The sequence below is a fragment of the Tyto alba genome, unplaced genomic scaffold, assembly GCF_018691265.1.
Source record: "Tyto alba isolate M040663 unplaced genomic scaffold, T.alba_DEE_v4.0 Super-Scaffold_8, whole genome shotgun sequence".
Classification (NCBI taxonomy): Eukaryota; Metazoa; Chordata; class Aves; order Strigiformes; family Tytonidae; genus Tyto; species Tyto alba.
Window position 1 is genome coordinate 10708781 of NW_024881329.1, and position 22094 is coordinate 10730874.

General features: G+C 38.0%; 1 protein-coding gene across 6 annotated transcripts in view; it reads right to left on the reverse strand.

Annotated features, from left to right (window-relative positions):
• The window catches only part of BTBD10 (BTB domain containing 10), a 30568-nt gene that overhangs the window by 5933 nt on the left and 2541 nt on the right, over window positions 1–22094 (reverse strand). For 2 of the 6 annotated variants that reach the window (XM_042785334.1, XM_042785335.1), the window contains exons 2-4: window positions 4350–4543; window positions 3410–3695; window positions 545–647 (exon numbers count right to left, since the gene is read on the reverse strand). In XM_042785334.1, the coding sequence (XP_042641268.1) occupies window positions 545–647; window positions 3410–3695; window positions 4350–4503 (543 nt within the window). In that variant the 5' untranslated portion in view covers window positions 4504–4543. Of the gene's footprint in view, window positions 1–544; window positions 648–3409; window positions 3696–4349; window positions 4544–10174; window positions 10533–17271; window positions 17402–18107; window positions 18222–22094 lie in introns of those variants that run through there. The other 4 variants (XM_009972719.3, XM_042785332.1, XM_042785333.1 and 1 more) reach the window with 4 other exon arrangements.

The following is a 22094-nucleotide window of genomic DNA, read 5'->3' on the forward strand; positions in this document are numbered from 1 at the left end:
TTATTTAAGTGATAACTATTAACATTACTCATTTTGGTGTATGTACACTGTCTTTTATCTATACTTGACTCAGCTTTTGCTATTCCAATTCTGACAAAGCGCTATGGCAGCTCTACCTGTTTGTGCAGATATGAAATACATAAGGGGCCATTTTCTTCTCAGACTGAGGTTTGCTTTGCTTCCGTTACCTCCAGTAAGTTAGCTTCCAGTACTCTGTTTCATTTAATCTCAGCATAAGAAGGGCTGAATGTATCTGAACTAGGTGAACTACATGCATAGAAGGTGAAGAGATTTCTGGCAGGTAGTAGTTTTTTGGTTCATTTCATGTGTTTTCTCTATCCCTGGCTGTCACATGCACACGTATAGAAAAACCTAGGGGTGTTTTCATACCTAGTATTTTTTTCCTCCTCTAGAGAACAATACAGAAGAACAGTATTTATTCCATCCACAGAGTTCAGATATGCAAGTAAGGCTAAATCAAGAAGTCATGCCCATTAATACTCAAAAGTGCTTGTCCTAGCAGTACCTGCCCCTGAAAACTCACCAGAATAGCACGAAACACAGTGGAACCAATTCCTTCAGCAACTTCATACTCTCCTTTTTCATTAGGACGTGTAAAGTTATGTTCTCTGCCTGATCCAAACATCCTGCTCAAGAATTAAAGTAATTTGGTTAGAATTCCTTACAATGATTTTTTTTTTTAAATCTGAAAAATAAAATGTCAAAAATTAATGAAATGGCAGTGAAAAAATAGTCTATTCTACCTCGTATGTATGTACACCGTTCAGTTTGGTTTATGTTTAGCAAGACTAATAGACAATAGAAAGCATGGTAGTGTAACTACAGAAAGTCTAGCTTTATTCTTCAATCTTAACTTGCCAATATCCTTTGATCAAAAGAAAAGTCAGACCAGGCCATTTCCTGCCAGTGTCAAAGGTGGGGGGGAACCCAAAACAAGTCATCTCTGGCATTCATGGGGTAATGTAGCAGAACAGATTTTGCTGTGCAATTCTCATTAGAGACATTTGAATTTGTTTAAGAACCAGAACTTAGTGTTCAGGAACATGCAACTCACCTCAATTTCGCTTAAAAGATTTGGTTAATTCAAAAGTTAAAATAACATTCCAATAGAAGCTATCCATACTTAAGGGTAGCACATACAGCATATTTCTCCCTGCTAGAACACAAGCAAAGTTAGACTAAGGGGAAAACTACAAGTTCCAAACATTATCTGACTTTTTAAAACATACCATGATACGGAATTATTGGGGGCCCCCAACATCAGAAGGACATGGACCTGATCAGGTAGGTCCAGGGGAGGCCACGAAGCTGATCGGGGGCTGGAGCAGCTCCCCTGTGAGGCCAGGCTGAGAGAGTTGGGGGTGTTCAGCCTGGAGAAGGATCCGGGGAGACCTTAGAGCTGCCTCCCAGGGCTTAAAGGGGGGACAGGAAAGGTGGGGAGGGACTCTTGATCAGGGATTGTGAGGATAGGATGAGGGGTAATGGTTTTAAACTGAAAGCAGGTAATTTAGATTAGATATAAGGAAGAAATTCTTCCCTGTGCGGGTGGTGAGGTGCTGGCCCAGGGGTGCCCAGAGCAGCTGTGGCTGCCCCCTCCCTGGAAGGGTTCAAGGCCGGGTTGGACAGGGCTGGGAGCACCCTGGGCTGGGGGAAGGGGGCCCTGCCCATGGCAGGGGGGTTGGAACTAGGGGACCCTTAAGGTCCCTTCCAACCCAAACCATTCTGTGATTCTACAAATTACACCCTACGCTTACAAAAAACATTGACATCCACTCTTTGTTTTCTTTATAGATATAGTCTGATGGCAAAGCTTTGCTTTCATGCACACAACCCAAACAGAGTTGGTGTATTGTGTGCATTTATAATGGAGAACAAAGTAACTTTTTTCATTTAATGATTTGCCATGTGTTTCCTGACCAATCTTCAAGACAAGAAATAATATTTAGGAAAAAGGCAGTCTAACAGGATACTGGCTTAAGGCAAATAATACATTCTTATTATAGTTACTTTTACCTCCCAGAACATATTAGCTAAGCTGTTCCTGTTTAGTGTCCTGTGAACTGACATTGGGGGAAAGTGGGTTTATAAATAACTTGCATTTTAGAGCAGTATTTCCATATCTTTATTAACCTACTTTTGAATTAGCAGAAGATAAAATAAGCTTGTTCCTTGAACCAGTCCCAAAGGGAAAATAACTCAGTGCACACGCACAAAAAAAAATCTCGTGCGTTAGCCAGCACCACTTACTCCGAGGCTGGGCATGAAAAAGGAAACTATTTCACCACATAACTTCAGACTGATGCCCTCCCAGTTTGTTAGTCTGGATGCTTACAAGTACACATGTATTATAGAAATGCTTTACATGAATGATTTAACTCTGTTGTTATTTCTATTTCTTTCCCTTTACAGTTTACACAGACACATATTTTGCTTCCTCTGTAACTCTTCCAACCTTTTACAAAACAGGGAGCCCAAGGTACTCTTTACTCCTCACAGTGGTGATTTAAGCAAAGCTGAAATTGTTTAATTGTATTTATTACCTGTACCTTGGCAAATAGCTTTATATATACGTATTTTAAATATGAGTATATCCTTATGGGCTAAGAAACAGCCACATGTTAATGAGAAAGCCAAATCCAAAGTATAGACATAAACCTCCATTTCTTTCTCGTCACAAATTCATGAGCAGTGCTCTCTACATTTGGACAATGCAAAACCAGTCAGTATTTGAGAGAGTAAAGTATAGAATCTCTTCCTGCCAAGTAAACACGTTAAATATGTTGCTCATTATAGATTCTACAGAAACTATTACACACATATTGTGGACTTTTGTTCAACCACTGACCATTTTGAGCGATAGATGTCTTTGCAGAGAGGCTCTGATCTGTTATACTGGCATTGCCCTGTCCAAAAAGCATTTCAGAAGATAAATGTGCTGACCTTGAGTGTTGTCAGGGTAGGTGCATTAAGCAAAATAAATTCCTTAAAGGCTTTCCTCTTGGCTATTTTGAAAGAGACTATCTATACTCACTACTTTTTTAATGAAGCAACTGGCTTTAAAAAACAAGAGATGGAATGAGGCAGACTGAATACAGAACCATTGCCCAGCAAGATAGAAGGATATGAGTACATCATTAGATGTTAATTTACTTACTAACTCTCTTGTCTCTAGGTAATAGACATCTATTGGCACCTCTACCAAATACAGAGGAGAGCTTACATTTTATTTTTACTTCAAGACCTTTGCAAAACGGTAGTATTAAATGTTAGCAGATCAGCTGTAGCAATGTGAGTTGACCAGCTACTTAAACAGTTTTAGTATCTACAAAGCATTTATGGCTCTCTTCTACAGTTAGAGATTAAGGCCAAAAAAAAAGAAAATACAAACCTGCCCAACATTGTATTAGGTTGTGCAGTAAAGATAGAAGGATCTACAACAAATCTGGTGTTATCCACTATGAGTGTTACTCGTTCAGAAGTTCTTAGATTCCGAGCTCCCTCTTTTCCATTTTCATATACAAATACCATTTCCCCACCAGCTTTGCAGCTCCCATCTGAACTTGACTGGCTACTGTTTCTGCTGCTGTTCCCCATGCTAACAACAGAACCGTTAGGAGAAGTCTTCTGAGGACGAGGGCTGCTTGGTCGAGATGAACTGTGATCCTTTTCACGATCTTAAGTGGGGACAAGGTAGAAAGAGAAAAAACAGGAAATGAAATCACAGATTTACCCGAGCTCTATGCAGTCTTTCCAGGCACAAAATATGGCAACTTGATAAATTAAGTACTAATTCCTTCAATTAAATCTATTCTAGCTAAAGAAACCTTCAAAAATAACAGTCCATATATGAGATCCTGAAGTCTCTGCCACTGAAGACATATAAGCCATTTCATCTCCCCAAAGCCTTTAGAAGAAAAATTTAGCATCCTACTATTGAAAATGCAGTTCAACATAATATAGAAGCTATGCATCAAAATTGGTGTTTAGTGCTGTAGTTCAAAGAAACAAACTAGTTTTGTCAAAAAAGCAAGTGTTTCCTATATTTCTGAATACCTAAACCCTACCAAGTGAAGCAGAACCGTTTAGTCTATTATCATCTTAGAAAAAATAGACTGTTCTTGTGATTTGAACTAAAGAGCATCATGTAGGAATACATACCGCAGACTGAATCAAAAAGGTATGACCTATCAATAAAGGGCACTCACGGCCCAGGGCACATACAAGAAATCTGTTGCGGCATCAACAATTAATGCTTTTTCTTGTATTCTTTTAACAAAATAATTAAGTTTAAGAATTTTAATCCTGAGATGCTATAGATCTGAACACACCAGAATGATACTGTCTTGTTGGTGAAGTAACATTCCTGATGCATGGAGTGAGCTGCGATTCTGCTCTTTCATGGGATGAGTCACGAGATCTGTCACTTGATCTGCGTCTGTCCCTTGATCTCTCATGTCCACCACTTGCACCATGGAGGCTCATTTTTGTGTAGTCTATTCCTTTAGCAATACGAGATGAGGTGCTGAAAACAGAAATAAGAGAAATGTTCAGCATTTCAAAATTTCAGGAACTTTATGCATTTAAATTTCAAAGGGATTCACACTTCATGTACATGTTTTGAAGTTCAATATTATCCATACTGCCTGACCAGCTGAGCCTGCCTGTGAGCCTGTATTCCCAGAAATCCCTTCCAGAACAGGTAAGCCAAATACAACTAAGCATTTTATTTTGATCCTTACTGTTAAATTAAATGTTTTAATCAAACCACAACATTAAAAGTAGGGGTCTTTTTCTCCAGTGAAACCTGTTTTGGAAAACCCTTCTCAGAGCATAGGCTTTTAGTACTAACTTCACCTTTTTGGCAACTTGTCCCTTAAAATGGTGGTCAGCCTTAAACTAGTGAATACATCAAGACACACTAGCCAGGGATTTATTTCTGCACATTCCGTTTTTTAAATTTTCAGCTACTCTCAGAAGAAACAATAGTAAGCCACCATAACCCAGACAGCAGACATATGAACTGTATTGTTAAAGCCAAGACCTACAGCACTGTCAGTAACAAGCAGGACATTTGTTCCAAACTAGCAAAATTTAATGTAACAGTTTAAGGTTTTTTTAGACTAAGTTACTTTGCATTCCTTAAATTAAGGCACTGGTTACATTTTGCAATTAATTATTAAACCTACCAACAAAACCAGTCAGTTTCAAGATCCAGTAATCTCAGAAACTATCTAAAAATGACATATAAACTTGCAACAGCTATTGTTGACTTTTACCAAAAATACTTATGCCTTTTATTTGTACTCTTTATTACAGAAATTTTTGTATCAGGACAGCACAGACATATCTGTGTCCTTGTACCCCACTGGAATGCCTAAACCAGTTACTTTGCTCTTTGCCTTTTAAGTGTGGGCATAAGAACATTCCTTATTTACGGGTTTAACTGAAGAACTTTCCAAAAGCCTCAGGTACTGGATAACTGAGACAGACGTCTGCACAGCTACAAGGTCTGACAGATAAAGAAGGGTCATCATTTCCCACAGGAGCCTCAATGCCCCACTTGCTCGCAGCCTGCAAATCCCATAACTTTTACCAAGAGACCTTAAATATGACTGCTAGGAATGCTGTAAGATTCAATACAAGTAGGTAAAAATAATGACCTAGCTAAGAAAAGCACAACAAATTTTAAAAGCATGAACTGTACAAGCAAGTTGAACAGTGTGTCCTTTTTTAAGCTACTTAGAAGTAATGGAGATGGGGGGTGGGGGGGGCGGTAAGGAAATCAAGACTATTCAAAAAAGTAAACATCTAGCATGACATGTTTGAGCTTCAGGTTTCAGTGACCAGTAAGAAGAGGAGATTAAATCAGAACAAAATGGCTGTGATAGATCTTATGCAGTTTACATTGTCACAAAATGAGTATTAGCACAATGCAAAGAATAAGAAATATACCTCTCAGCAAAGGAACACAAGCTTCTCCCCACCCCATTTGAATGAGGGAAGGATCTTGTATCTGATAAAGCAGAAGTTTGGTGCAGAGAGAATCTACTGCAATACTGTTTCCTGCCAAGCTTAAAATATGCTGCATTAAGACATGCATCTTTAGGATGTGAAGTCAGCCAAAGGTCTACTGAATAACGTAAAAGAACTGCAAGCCTTGCTTATGGCTGGAAATGTTCAGATTTACAGTCCAAGAATAAAGATGATCCAACCACTTCCATTAAAAGAAAAGAGAATTTTCCTCAGGACTTCCAATGCAATTCTGAAGATATTAAGATAGATAGCATTTCAGCACAGCTAATGTGTCTCCTTACTTGTTTTACTTCTCTATTAGAGAAAGATAAATTCTGTATTATGAAAGTGAAATGTGCAAAAGTCTGCGAATAAGATCTGTAAACCTCCCTTTCAAGAAAATCCACAACACAGGAAAACCTTTGCACATTTTCTTCCATATATATATGCATACAAAACACAACCACTTTAATAGGCCCACAGATTCTCAGAAATAGAATTACAGCCTATAATTAAAATCTAACCTGAAACCAAAGTCTGGTTCCTCTTTATACATGACAATATTCATTACTACTTCAGCAAAACTTCACAAGAAATGGTCAATTTTTTTTTTTTTTTAAACCCACATTTCAGTATCTCACCTGTGCATTTATATTTGTGCATCATGGTACAACCAACTATCCCACAAAGTGAGGGGGTAGGGGTGTATGTGCTTGTGTCTGTGAAATACTCAAACACATACATAGCAGTCCTATGACAAAATACCTCAGCAAATCCTAATAAAGCCACATGTGATCAGGCCTTTGTTAAAGCAGCACTTTGATCCTAGCCCTGATAATATTTCTAATCATGCTGTGAGAAACCATAGTTTTGCAGGTGCCACATTTAATAGTATCAAAATGTATGACTCACTATTTCTCCATAGCTAAAGCATTCTAGTTGCTTTAAATAAGGGAAACACAGTAGAAAATGAAACTGAACCACTGTAGGGATACGCAGGCTTATCACGCATTTTGGCAGAGCAGACATGAATTACCCTTTAACAGAGAAGGCAATTAAAATGCGATTCTTAATCCAGAAAAATCATCTAAAGCCACATTACCCTCTAAGCAGTGATTCAGAGTTGACACTTAAGTAGGGCAAGCCCTAGTTAATAATCTCTTCACAGGAGTTGAGAAAAACAGGTGCTACAGGAAGTAACACTGACTCAGCTGGCATCATACTTCCTCTTAGTCATGTCTGAATGAAGGACTAAACATGCTGGGCACAACTGTTCCAGCTGTACCTTCCCCGTATCAGAACCTGGGCTGCTGCTGCCTTGGTACGTGCAGTCAGCAGGCCCGGGAGAGAGGGGCAGCGTGTGCGGGTCAGCATGCCTCCTGCTGCCAGCCACCTCCATCCGTCCTCGGAGCGTGGACACAAGCCATCAACCCAGCACACCGCACTACGAAAGAGGCAGAGGCTGCCAGCTGGAGGAGGACAGGATCCTCAAATATTAAATCAATTGTTTCTGAAACAGATAGATTAGTAAATAATTTCAAAGAGCTGTTCAAATCGCAGCTGGCCACCACCATTCATTCGCTTGCTTCTATGTTGTACTTTCTTCCCTTCAATGTACAGATTAATGCTAACTGTGAGACTGGCACATTATCTATTAGCAAGAAGATGCAAGATGCAAGCCAAAATTGCAAGATTTCTGAGAATTCAAGCAGTTTGGCTTGAGACAGCACCATCTGAATCATGAATCTTCACTCATCTTAGTAACAACAATCTAAAATGTCGATCTTAAATCTCATCCCTGTTGAGTCACAGGACACACAAAAAAAATAAAATTTGATCTGTTGGATATATAACTAACAAAATCTGAAGTCCCATTTGACAGCACCTGTACTCAGATAAATAATTCTGCTGAAATACAACAATATTGCTCTACAATAAACAAAACAACTAAAACAAATTTAAATCTGAACAAAGAGAAAATAAAGAGGTGGAATCTAGCATGCCAGAAGAGACAGTCATGGGCTTTACCGTGCAATATTTGACTATGAAAACTGTGTCACTGAGCAACTCTATCAGTTATTCTGAAAAAGGAGCTGCATCTGTGGACAGTACATGTGAAAGACCACCGTGGCTTTTATTTTCCTGTAAAGAAGGCTTTAGAAGAAGTTGCAAGTGTTCAAAAAACTGAAGACACCAGAACTATCAAATCATTTTGAGTTTTTTGATAGAAAGACTCAATAATATCATTTCTTCCCCACTAACAAAGCCATTGGGGACAGGAGGTTGTTCCTGCAGGGAAATGCAAAAACCTTTTGCTCCATACCAGCAACGTGTGGGAACTTTAACTACAAACCTTTCCCCAGTGATTCAGGCAAGCCAAACTGGCATTCACTAGGGTTTTCCAAAGTTGTGTCGACACAGCTACCTACCTAAACTGATGGAAAAAAGAGGTTTTTTGTAACCAACTGACAAAAGCAGAGCTGCCCCATTTGCAAAAACAGGCAAACTGTTAGGAAGTAGTGTGGTTCACAGAAGCATTAAGCAGAGCAGATAAAACACCAGTACTTCTCAAACAGCAGTGAAGTGCTGATAATTAAAAGTGCCAGGAAGCCACTGGTCTCATGTGGCACCTGGCTGCCGTACTAAATTAATCTGTAACTCCAGCCTACAACAGTCAATGATGCTCTGCACAGTGCATTACTTCAATCCTCCAAGAAAGTCATTATAGTTTCAGATTTCTATCTCACTCTGAAGAGAAGTATTTGCTATGTCAACTTTCAATTAATTTCCCAGCTGATGACCACCAGCTGCACACTGTGCTGTGGAAGCCATGGGCAATGACTGAAGCACAACACCAGCCTATAGGCAAAATTTTCTCCTGTGTGGTTAACAACATACTGCGTTTAATATAAAACTGTAAGAGAAAAAAATACCCCCAACATTTTAAACACAGCCTCAATTCCTCGTTCACTGAAGCTGGAAAAAGCCTCATATCTGTAGACCATCTAGTAGCTAAAAGTTTATAAGGGAAAGGTAAGAGTCTCGCTTTATTAATTCGTTTCCTATGGGAGGGGGGACCAAACCAATAACCCTATGAATACTGGTAGATTTAGACAATTTTCACAGACTCAATATACAGTTTTTCCTGGCTCCAAAGGAACACTGAGACACTAGCACTGCACCCATTCAAGAACTTTAAGTCAGTGATAAAATTTATTTTCCGCCTCAGGCAGGGATCAAGGAAACTCTGCCTTTTTAAAGGGAAGAGGCATTCTCTTTAAAAGCAGCTGCCTCACAAAGAAAACCAAATAAGCTCAAGGTTTTATTTAAGCAAACCTATTTAATATAATGTAAAGGAGGAAAAAAGAGTACCATCAAAATGGCACATTTGTCATGCTGGTATGCTTCCTATTTTTGCAGTAATGGAAGGGCTGTTTTTAAAAAATATAAATGCTTTTCATTTTAATGATCCTTTGGAGTCATCTGTAGAAGGAGAGTTCAGTTTGTCTTTATACATAACAACATATTGCTCTGAATATATTACTAATGATTAAAAGAAGTCATTAAACTGAATTAATTATACTGCCAAAACAATTAGAGTGTATTCCAATACAAAAACTTAATGTGCACCCTACTGAATACTGCCAATAAGCATACTTGTTTCATAAAACTGGTTCTTGTCTACAAGAATTATGGTGCTAAACCAATATACTTATTGCCCCCAAAACCTTATCTAAATGACAAGGATGCAGCAGTGGAATGTTAACCAAGACTTTTACCCCTTTTTTCTTCCTTTATCTTCCAAAACTTATATTAACTAACTCTTCTTAAAATATAAACTTAGATCCAATCCTTTCCTAGGATGATTCACATAATCAACACTTGTAGAATAGAGATACAGAGCTTCATCTATACAATAAGTTACAGATATAACGCTATAAGGCTTTAGAAGAAATCAAATCTGTTCTGCTTATATTGCTAGGACTTATACAATGACAATGCTTATGCCCCTCTTCCTCCCCCTGAAGACTGTTCTTTGTCAGCAGACATTTCAACTGACCAGTGCACACAAAGGACAGTACTTTTCCTCATTCTTCTCCTGAATAATGCCCACAGATTATTCCTGTTAACAGATACGCACCTTCCTCTTGTATCTATCAGGGAAGAAACACAAAAGCATGGAAATAATTTTGAAATCAGAGCACAAAGGAATTCTGTTCCTTCCAAGAAAGCAGCTTTGAAAGCCAGATCAGCATCCTTTGGCATTACTTGTTAAGGTCAGCATATTTGATATTTCCATTATTTCTTCCGTAGTTCACTGCACCATCAGCAAGCCTTACTTTTTCCTCCATCATCTTCCCCTCAAGTATAAGAGATTGTAGCTATACAGTCCATTAAGTGTTCAAAGACGCAAGCCCCTCCAGATATTAATTCAATTCAGTTTCTCACAGTCACTGACTCAGCCATGCGTAGTGCAATACTGACGTCTGACCTCGCAGCCTCCTGTGAGCTGAATTCATACTTGCCGTTTCCGAATCTCTAAGCAGCCATTGGGCACGGCGGCTGACAGGCAGGGTGGGGAGCGTGCGAGAGGAGAGCTGTGCGCTACCCTGCCAAGTACCATCTGCGAAGCTATTCTAGTCCTGCCAGCTTGTCAGGTTTCAGCACACAAACACCACATCTGACAAGGGTATTGCTAACTTTCTCTTGTCACATCTCTCATTTGTGTTCGTGATCATTCAAGACAGACAGATCCATGCCGGTCTCAGGGGATGGTTGATTTGTTCCTGCAAAGTCTCCCTGGATTTATACTTAAAATTAATTCACCTTTGACCGAGTTCACGAGCAGGTACAGCAATAGCCTTTTGAGAACAAGGCAGCAGAGCCTCCATTTTTTAGCTACAAACATCCCTTTTTCCAGCAAGTCCAGGAAAAACGTACCATGCTTTGTGACAATATAAATATTAATATCCGATTATACTAATCAGTACGTTTACCAGTCAGAAATCAGTTCACCAAGTCCCGATGTAGTGCACCTTCACATCAATAGGTCATCAAATACTTGACAAGTCAAGCTCACCGAGCACAAAAAGCAACAAAACAAATTAATACATGTGTCAGGATAAAATTTTCTAAAGATTTTTTCTTTGAGAGAGGATAAGTAAGCATTATGCTACAGCTTTTTTTAAATGATTCTTTTTAGAATGTCTGTAGGCTGGTTTAAGAAGCCACAATACACTGGAGGAATAGTTTAACAGCAAGTGTTACGATAGATAAAAATCAAGATGTCAAAAGCAGTAGAGTGGAAATTAGAACATGATGAAAGCTGAAGGCATAAGGGGGATTGTTCAGCAAAAGACTGCTGCTATAAAGAGGAAGTCAGTAAGAAAAACAAGAGACTTGTGATTAGAAAGGCAGGAGAGCACTGCCACTCTAGACTGAAGTCAGCTCTTTAGACATGGAAGGAAAATTTCTGCTCACACAATTTCAATTACCTGAGCCAGTGAATTTTCTCCTGTTTTTAGGGTCTTGTGAGGCATCACACACCCACTCTCATCATGCCCCAGTGGTAGAATAACCGTAAGAGTCTTGTAAGCTTTTTCCTCCCTTCAAAATAAGCCATGGAAGACATGGCTATAATAAGCTATATAGAAAGTATACGGGAAAAAACCTTCCTTCCCAGGCATTTTTTTGGTCTCCAACAGAACAGTTTGCCCCCCCAGCAGCAAGAAATACTGCAAGCACACCTAGGGTCTTTCAGCACTGGTTCCCTATATGGGCTCTTTTCTCCAAAGCATAATTAGTGTGCTTTTTTCTCCTTTACTCCTATTTCAGGTAGAAAGAACAAGCCATGGATGGATTAGCTCCCAGTTCCCACAAAACTACCCCTCAGGCCAGGATATGCATCCACCAAAATCTTGCAGAAGCATAGCGCAACAGTCACACTTCACTTGGGGCTCCACCTGCAGTGAAGATGCCCTTGGAAAGAATTCTCTCTGCTTAATTTGGGGAGTGCTACAGGATCTTCCCTCAGCTCAACACAGCCATTCTGTGAACACTTTCCTGCTCCAAAATTCATAAATATTCACATAATTCTGGCCTTCAGTGGGCTCTCTCAGCCATGAGTAATGTATTTCTTAGTAATTCAGTTCCATTTCAGGAAGGATACAACAAAAAAATCCATGAGTGTTCAGTTGCCAAAGGGATTTTTCAAGCAGCAAGGAATGAACCTTTAGGTAGGTATACATTCACACCCTATGGCTTCTGCCAAGCTACTCAAATACAGGACCTCCATAAAAGAATATCGCTTGCCTTTATTTATATACCAATTCCTATTCTGTTTTCAAAATGGGATGTTAGGTAAAAATCAAAATTTAAAAATCAAAGAAACTCAGAAGCATATTCTCCTTAGAAATGCAAAATACTGCCATCTATTAAAAACCAGTTTCAGAAGTTCCAATTCAAAAGAACTGGGTCCCAACACTTACTGAACCTTTACCTAGCCATTATATTTTCTACTCTCAGAGCAGAACGGAACAGACAGCAATGCAGAAGAGCTGTCCATGGAAATTCTAGGGCAAAATAATTGTCAGCATAATTGCTTCACCTTTAAAGTGCTTCATGTCTTAATTAAAAGTCAGGGTCTGATCAAGTTTTGCATGATGCCAAAATACAAGACACATCACATCTGATGATATTTGAAAAAGGTCGTTTGTGTGCTGGAGAAGAAGTTCTAGAGGATTTAGTGTGTGCTTTTGCACAGAAACTCACTAAGTTTTCCTTCCCACCAGTGTTCACAAGCTGCCCTTTCAGATATGAAGGATATCAAAAAGGAAAAGAAAAAAACCCATCCAAACAACTGTTTAAAACCACTCACTATACCTTAGATACCTTACAAAAGATTGGTAGACTGATGTTTCTGAAAGCCATCACTGAGTGAAGCCCATTTATCTAGATTCCAAGAATGTCTCTTCCCTGCCCATCTCAGTTTCTTCTAAGGACTTAACATCCTGGTGACAATAAAATCTAGATGAAGAGATCTTGATCTGCCAATACCAAGTTGCAAGGAAGAGCAGGCATGTTTGAAGTTACCTTGAAGTGGATGATGCGCAGTAATTCATAGACTGTAACCTGAGCCCATGGCGAAAGTAGGCCTAATTATTTTTATGTCATACATTACGTAGACCTGCCCCATGCTATAAAGTGTTCAACTGCAGAAATCCAATTTACATGGAGAAATAAAACCCATCCTGCAGTGGAACACAGATTATACATTCTGATATCATTCCAGAGATGAGAAGAGGACCCTTTCTGGGCATGCTTCATGTACTTACAAAATGCTGAGGCAAGTGGCAGTTCCATTCACAACCCATGAACGCATTCTCCCAGCATGAGAAAATAGTATTAGATAAAAAGAATTCTCAGCATTCAGCATCTGCACAATAACTTGTCATCTATGGAAAATCTTTCAAAGTCGAAGATTTGCAAAGATTCAGGAGTCATGACAACAGAATCACAGCACAGACACATTTTTTTCATTAATGCAATAGGTCAGGCAGGCCTTCGAATCTAACAGTACTTAAATAGAAAGAACAAGGAACCACCACATGGGACTAGAACAGAAGCAGATTTAGAAAATTAAATCAAAGAAAAACTTTAAGAAATAGACAAATTTAAGTTAGATATTTTTCACCACAACACCAGAGAAAGCACTTAGTACAACAGAATTAGAATTAAAGTCTTCCAACAACACCACCTACAACAATATAGAGAAATTGCATGTGGGAAGCTAATAACCAAGGAAAAATTAAACAGAAAATACAGAACATAAATATCTAACAATATGAATTCAGAGACCGTTTACTTGAACCTTAGCCACCACTTAGTCAACATATGGTTCCTGAAAGCTTTCTTCCATCTTATTTGGGTATCTAAATAAAAATAATCTCAAAGATTTTTGTAATAGCTTGGACAAATATGACTGTATCATTAGTTACAGTCAACTTTAACACCATATAATTTCATCCTGTCAGGCCCTTTAGATTTATACCAGGCATCATTTGCATTACAGTTTTGGTCTGCATTTTCTCAATCCTTCCCTTCTAAGTTTTCTGTTACATTTCCCATCTCAGAAAAAGAAAAGGAAGAGAGAAAACAATGGTACAACTTGCCAGAAGTTTCACAAATTGGACTCCCGCCAAACTAGAGAAAAAGATATAATGCTAACCTGTGTAATTATTGAATATGTACACCCCCTTTGACAGTTTCACCATACATCCTTTACCTCAAAAAGACAGCACAGTGAAGGGAGACGGGTCCCATACCTATCCTTGCTGTCACATAAACATTACACACAGAAGGACAGCTCACAGTCTTAGACTATGATTTCTATGAGTCTAGAAAATTATCAAAGCTATCTTAAGAATGTTAAGGCTGGAGGATTAAACTCACCAAAGCACCAAGAAGTGACAAACTAAGCATCGATCTTTATTATAAATCTTAACAAGGGTGTAATATTTAAGTTCTTATTTCACCATTATACTTTTCAAACCTGAAGTATTTTTTTCCTTCTGATAACAAGGCTTAAGTGCAAGACAAGTAAGACTGCAGTACTCAAACCTTTCAACAAAGCAGTTCTGTTCAAGTTATATCATTAAAACTTATGTCTCCAAAAGCATTTTTCCCCATCACACGACATTTTTTCACGCAGACTTTCACTTGTCTGGAGAAAAAGTGTCAATTAAGTCAGAAAAGATAGTAACATGTCCACATTCAGCCACCCAAAATCCAATTATTTTGTTTAGGCTTTTGAATAAAGTACATTATTTTCCAAAAATTAGATTGTTTGAAGTAATCAAATATCTCCAAGGAACAAGGTAACAAAATATTTCTCCTTAATTTATTCCTTATTCTATTATGACCTCAAACTATTAGTTGGATTCTCAAAGATTTCCAAAATGAGTCTACATTATTTTCAGGAAAAAAAAAAAAGAAAAATCAGATGTTAGTTTAAATACTATATCCCTCCCATACACATTAAAAGCTTCCATAAAACACTGGCTGTTCAGCATTTTATTGGAAACACAAATTATGTTTTGCCAGAAATATGTCCAACTTAGCTGTAATTATTTTAGAGGCATACATATCATACCTTCTGATGTGTGAACCTTGAATTCACATCAACAGCAGCCTTTCTGAAAGGCATAGGCCATAGAGCTCCTTAACTCCTATCTGCACCAAAAAAATCTTTTCAGAAAGCTGCACAGCTTTTTATTTAAACATTTCCCCAAAACAGATAATCCACAACAGACCACACATGGTAATACATGTGCACTGTTTCTCTGGACTGGATTTACCTAGCTTCAGCTACTACACTCTACTACAAATTTGCCCAGTGAGTAAAGCTCATCATCATCATGCTGTGTGTCTGCAAGAATCTTTAGAGACTGATCAAGATGTCATTATTTAACCTTTGCGTTTTCCCTGTATCAGAAGATGTTTAGTAACTTCTAAGTCTTCAGAATCCCCTCTAATCAAAGTCTTCTCTGAACTGCTGATAGCAGACTTCCTATAACTCCAATATACATCCAACAGCTACATTACCCCTTCTGACCATATGATATTACTGGAGACTTACATTCAATTGACTACCCATAGAAAGACTGCAAGACACTGCTCTTCACTGTGCCAATGCTACCAATGATCACAAGCTGACGTCTACAAAAATGGCCCACATTCTTTGTTCCTATATGTTTAACTCTGTATTTAGTCATATGAAGAATGAATGGTCATTTGCGCCCAGTTTATCAAACCACTTAGATCACATTATTAACGAGTCCTTGTCCTTATTTAACACTCCCCATCATGGATCACCTGCATCAATATCAGTTTTAGGTTTTATTCCAGATCACCAGTCATGAGAGGCAGCACAGGATCAGAGATGAAATACATGAACTGGACTGAGCAATGAATCACCCATTTACAATCACACTCAGAAACCTGACAGTGAACAGTCCTTAATTCCTATACAATGCTCTACTGTATCTGCATTGTGTGTTTGCTGCTAGTGGGACACATTTTGGTCCTAAATAAGCACAAATCAACCACTTACCAGACACCATCATCTTAATAAAAATGTCAGCTGTATAAAGCTGTATTTCATAAGCCTGTACTGACCAGTAGCACCAGCCACCCTCTTCAGTTCTGTGTTAACCATTCCATTATTCACATCACAGACAGGCCTATAATTATGTGGGTCTCCCTGCAAGCCTTTTAATTATGGGTGCATTCTTTTTTTCTGCCCTCAGAATTATTCAAGATTAATGACAGGAAAATAACCCACAATATTAGTTGCCCATAGACTACTTGGGGCAACACTTGAGTCCAGTTTATCTGAATCCATGAAATAAAAATGTGAATTAAGTTGCTGTTACTCAATGTTCTCCTTAGCTCTTTTCCTATCATCTTGCAAGTGGGAAAGCTTAAATCACTAACAATTTTAGCTAACAGAAATGTTTTAGTTATATTTAGCACCTCTAAAAGGGCAAAGTACTTGGAAGATACACATTTGGATGCTTATATATATTTCCAGCAACATGCTTCTTCACATACATTTGCTAGGTGACTAATTGCTTTGCTTAGTTCATTTTTGAACACTATATGCTGGAAAAATATTAATTAACTTCATAATGTCTTCAAATCAAGAAGCATTTAAAAAACATTCTTACAGTGAGGGATGCAGTTGAAAGCAAGATCTGACACAGAGCTTTACAAAGAAAGTGCTGTAGAGCATGATACTTGCATGCAGGCAACTATTAGTTATCACTGTGAACAAGCTGCACATACTTTAAGCATGCTACTAAGAGAGCACCAACAACTAAAAGTGAAGTAAAAAGGAATTATCTTCTAGTAAGCACCCCAAAAAAATTTATGCATTTAGCCACTCAACTGGTGTCTTGATATGTACAAGGCATTCTTTTTTTTTGTTTGTTTGGTTTTTTTTTAATTTTTTTTTTAATTGACTAAATTCCCACCCATGACAAAACAAATCTAAGCACAATTTAAAGAAGCTGACAAATCAGTTAAGTCAGAAAATACCTTTAAAAATAATTAAGCCACATTCCTTTTATGGAGAACTACAAAATTTATGACAGGACTTGCCACAACCAGATACAGTAGCCTTTAGAATGAACTTTTATTGTAGTTTTTGAGATGCAATAGATGGTACATAGCACCTACCTTGAATGTTTACAAAGTTTACGAGGTCTATTATGCAATTTCCGATCCCAATTCTCTGGATCACTGGAGTTACTGTCATAAGGATGAGGCCGTCCTGCCATTCCACTGTCAGCTTCCTCACACTACTGCTCTGAAAAGCACACATACAGCACTCACAACCTACATTGAGAGAGCAGTGTTTACCTTTAAATAATGCCACACAGAAAAAAAAAAAAGACATGCAGAATTTAGTATTGTTAGGTTTTGTTTTCTTAAACAAAGATTACAGAAAATAGGATATACTGAAGCACAACTTCTAAATTGCACAACAATAATATTCTACACATTTTGCTGATACCTGCACTAAAAAGATTATTTTGTTATAAGAAATACAGTTCTATATTTGTTGGCAGACTTCAATTTTGCCACAGTTCATTTCACAGTGTCCAAACAGAAAAGTCACTGGTTGTAAAACACAAGGCAAACACATCATAATTTTCTTCCAAATGTATAAAATTAATTCAAAAAAGGATCCCAACTGTAGAAAAGAGACAAACAGTTTTGCCATTTGAATGGCTGCCCAAGAGGAAAACAGAATTAACAAACAGTTATATCCGAGTCCTTACTTCAAAATGTAATCAACAGCAATCCTTAGAAACACTCAAAGTACTCCAGTTTCATTGACTCTTGCAGAAAAGTCACAAAAATTTAATAGAAAAATAGATGTTATGAATCTTCCCTTCCTTGATTGGGACCCAATATCATATACAACTCACTAAAATTCACTGATAGATAAAACAACCTTGTGACGGTCAATAAAGACAGCCAATCTTAAATGACTGGAGTTCAAGTCATACCTATAAGTGCCACTTGTGTCAAGAGAGTTGTATAGTTCAGAATAGCCTGGTTACAAAAATGAAAGAGTAGCCACAAGTGAATAGCTGATGATTGTACAGCATCTGGAAAAGAAACTGAATTACAGATAGATAAGCCTACTCAGGAATGGAAAGATCAGCCTACCATATTTCTCTAAATTATTAAGCTAAATATTTTAGAAGCATCATATCTCCATCCCACCCCTCTTTATTATATTTCTATTACATTCACTGAAACTTATCCTTTTTGGAAGTGAGTCCCAAAGGAATTGAGACTTCTTTAAAACAAGGAAGCTTCTGAAATAAAACGTCCCTCTAGTCATGGAAAACAGAAAAGCTCTTCTGACAAATTTAGATTCTCTTAGGTAAATTCAGACCCAAAAATTTTTATTGCAGGGGAATGATAGAGAACAAGCTTCTTAAAAGTGTTACTTGCATATGAGTTTTTTCTTCATGTTAAGGTTTAAAAAAGAAAACAGATTTGATACCAAGTATACAATCTCCACCACAAAGTTAGTTCTTTCCTGTTACTGTTTCTATAATTAAAAACAAAGTTTGATTGGAAGGCTCATATGGTCGGGTGTCCATATAGAGTCAGGAAAGGAAAAAACATTTTATTTAAAATTACAAGAAATACTCAACTTTCTCATGCAACAAAATAAAAAAGGCAAAAAGCCCTGATAAGGATTTAATTGTGTATTACCTAGAAATTCAGGTTATCAAAGCAGTGTGTGACAATACTACACATAGAAGGTTATAGGATTTACACACATTTATCAGGTGTGTTTTCATGCTTAACAAGGAGAAACCTACAACCTATTTCAGAGCAGAAAAAGTATTATTAAGAAGACAAGGCAAAGGAAGGGTGGTTTATAAATCCAGTTGCAAGTTACTTCAGCTGCAGTCACTCTGAACTTAGGCGAAATATGACATACCATTTTCATACACAAGAAATACAGAAATAAATACACCTTTTACCCTAAATTGAAACAAATTGTGTTCATTAGATTGAGTCACTCGAACAAGATACACAGTGAGTCTTACTACTTGTGGCAACAACACGCTTTAGAACATGAAGCGAAGACCAGCAATATCCCAGAACACCACCACAGCTCCCATTCTGCAATCACTCCCAGCTACTCTCCACCAAAAGGTCCTGCTTCGACTCCTGCATTTGCAGAAGCACCACTGTGACAGGCTCATTTAGCACCACGTTTCTTTTCAAGATTTTATTTGTGTCCACAAATTCTCTCTTCCCTTGAAAACCATCCAAAATACTTATAAACACCTCAGCCTCTGAAGTATGGACAAAAGCAAGTGCCTTATCAGAAACAGGGTGTCATCCACCAGCTAGTTCTTCATTTTGTTGAAGACATCAGTATTTGGATCTAGCTTTCACACTGGAAAGATGTGCAAAAGCTGCATCTTTCATGAAAACTGCAGCTGAAAGGACAATCTAAAGGCACTTTATTAAATTGTCTCACACTTTCTGCCTTCTCCCCATCTTTCATTTAGCGGAAGTGACAGATTCCACAGGAGGGTATAGGTTCACATACACTTCAAAGAAAAAGACTGGTTTAAGTAGGATCAGTTCTTCAATCTGCTTTGCTATGCAGCTACCCGCTTAAGCCATTATAAACAATGGATGACACAGAAGGACAGAAACACACAAATGGGACTGCTCCTCCTGAACAACTGTACACACTGTTCCCAGCCTAAAGTCTGTGAGGAACCCCAGCAGTGTCACTGATGCAGGACAAGGCTGCGCACAACTCAACCAAAGCAGTTATGAAAAGAGAATCTCTTAAATGTCCAAAGCCAAATCTCGTGGAACTTCTAATACAGTTCCAAGCATGTCACACTATGAACTTGAGAACAAGGAACAGTCTTCCCTCCATCCTCCACTCAGCAGGATCTTAACAAATAACACTTCTCTAAGAAACAATTTGCCGTAGTGCAGCCAATTTTTTTTTCTTCTTGACCACTGTTGAGAGCACTTCTGTGCAGATTACAAAGAAATGTATTTATCAATTTTATTTCAGGTTTTAACAAACCTTTAAGACTACAAATAAGAAATATTTTCTGATGTTTTTCTCTATTGAATATAGAAATGCTGTATAAATTCTGTAAAGTAACTAACTAGAATGTTTCAACTGTGGTTCAAATTATTCCCCCCCCCCTTTTTTTTTTTTACATGGATTCACACTGTGGGCAATAAAGAAAGCATTTTTTGCAGAACATTCTGGCCTTGCACATAAAACAAAAAAACTGCACAAGTACATGGCCCAAAATACTATTCAATGCCACCCATGAAATCAAGGAACTGTATCTGAAATGCTGGTAGAGGAAAAAAGACACTGGGAGCACATGAAATAAAGAAAAAAAAAATCAAATCCAAATATCCTTTGTAGATCACAAAACACTGCCATACTGGCCAAACTGATTGACATTCTAATTAGCTAATAAGGAATTCTCCAGGTGTAATGAATTATTTCTTAACCCTCTGCAGAAAGCTAACACTCCAGAGAATTATCACAGGGAATAATTGTGTAAAATAGGATATCAGGAAGCAGACTGTAATTTTCAAAGCTTTCAACACAGACAGCTAGACCACTTCAGATTTGCTAACATCAACTTGAAGCCAGAATCATCACTAATTTATTAAAGTTGTAGACTACTGAAATACAAGGGAACTGTAAAGACAGATACCCACTGCGTTTGAGAAGCTAACAGTTGGTGCAGTAGAGCTATCGCAGCCATTGCAAAATACAGTAAATGTGTTTACACCACTACTTGAAGAGCTGATGAAAGGATGTATCATACACAACTTGTGATAGCTGTATAACAAATTATGTTAAATAATACTTAAAGCATATTCAGTTCTGTGCCATGACAAAATACAACGCACAAAAGATGTGCAGCAGATTAAGCATTATTTAGACAATATCAGATGCTGGACAGAAGTGGACATATGCTTTTGTGAGACGCAGGACTTGCACTCCTCAAGATACTGCGGGGTGGGGGGGAAATGATCTTTGGAATTCTTTCAGGAAAGTAGTAAAGCTAATCTCGACCAGTATCAATACATTTCAAGCCAGCCAGCCACACTATATTTACTGAGAATACCTGTAAGACTGCAAAGCCCTGGAGTCTTACTAAAAGTTATTATTAAAATGGCCAGAAGTTTTGAGGCAGAGGCCCAATATTTCATCTTCTGGACACCAGCTCATCATGTGGAACAAGGAACTGATTGCTCCAGCTGTGAGTACAGAAGCCAGCATTCAGGTAACTCACAGATCATACTTCAGGCAGCTACTCAGCTTTAAGCCTTGGTCAGAAGCATTTCCTAAAGTAGGACAGGTTTCAGAAGCTCATCTGCTCTAACCTGCTCCATCAGTGAAATACACTGTCAAGGTGAACCAGGATAATCAGAAAAATCCAATAGGCAAGTAACCAGGCTAGGACAAAACCCAGCATTCGTCATGAGAGAAGCTCTAAGATACAGATTATTCTGACTTTCTGTAAGGGGTGACAGTCTGCTGTTTGGTGCCTCTAGTCACCAAAGCACAAAAGCAGCAATAACAAAAACTAACTGACAAGTAAGATTTACTGGGAATGCAAGCAGAGTGACATTATGTCTTAATTAAGAAATACAGTTCAAAGTATGCATGCTCATAATGCAAACACAGAAACCCATACCTGCCAAGTGAGTTCCTTGCAAACAGACATCAGCCACAATTCAGCCACATAAAGTAGCTTTTTGAATTATCATCATTGAAATGTTATCAAACTGATGCTGATTAAAGCATAGCTAAGAAACATCCTTTGCAATACAGTCTCAACATTAACACAGTAAGTCAGGAGTGACCCATCTCTTAATGAGTAAGTAGTAAAAAAAAAAAAAAAAAAGTCAATCAAGCAGTCACAGGAAGCTGATGATATTCCTAAAATAAACATGATGGTAAAACA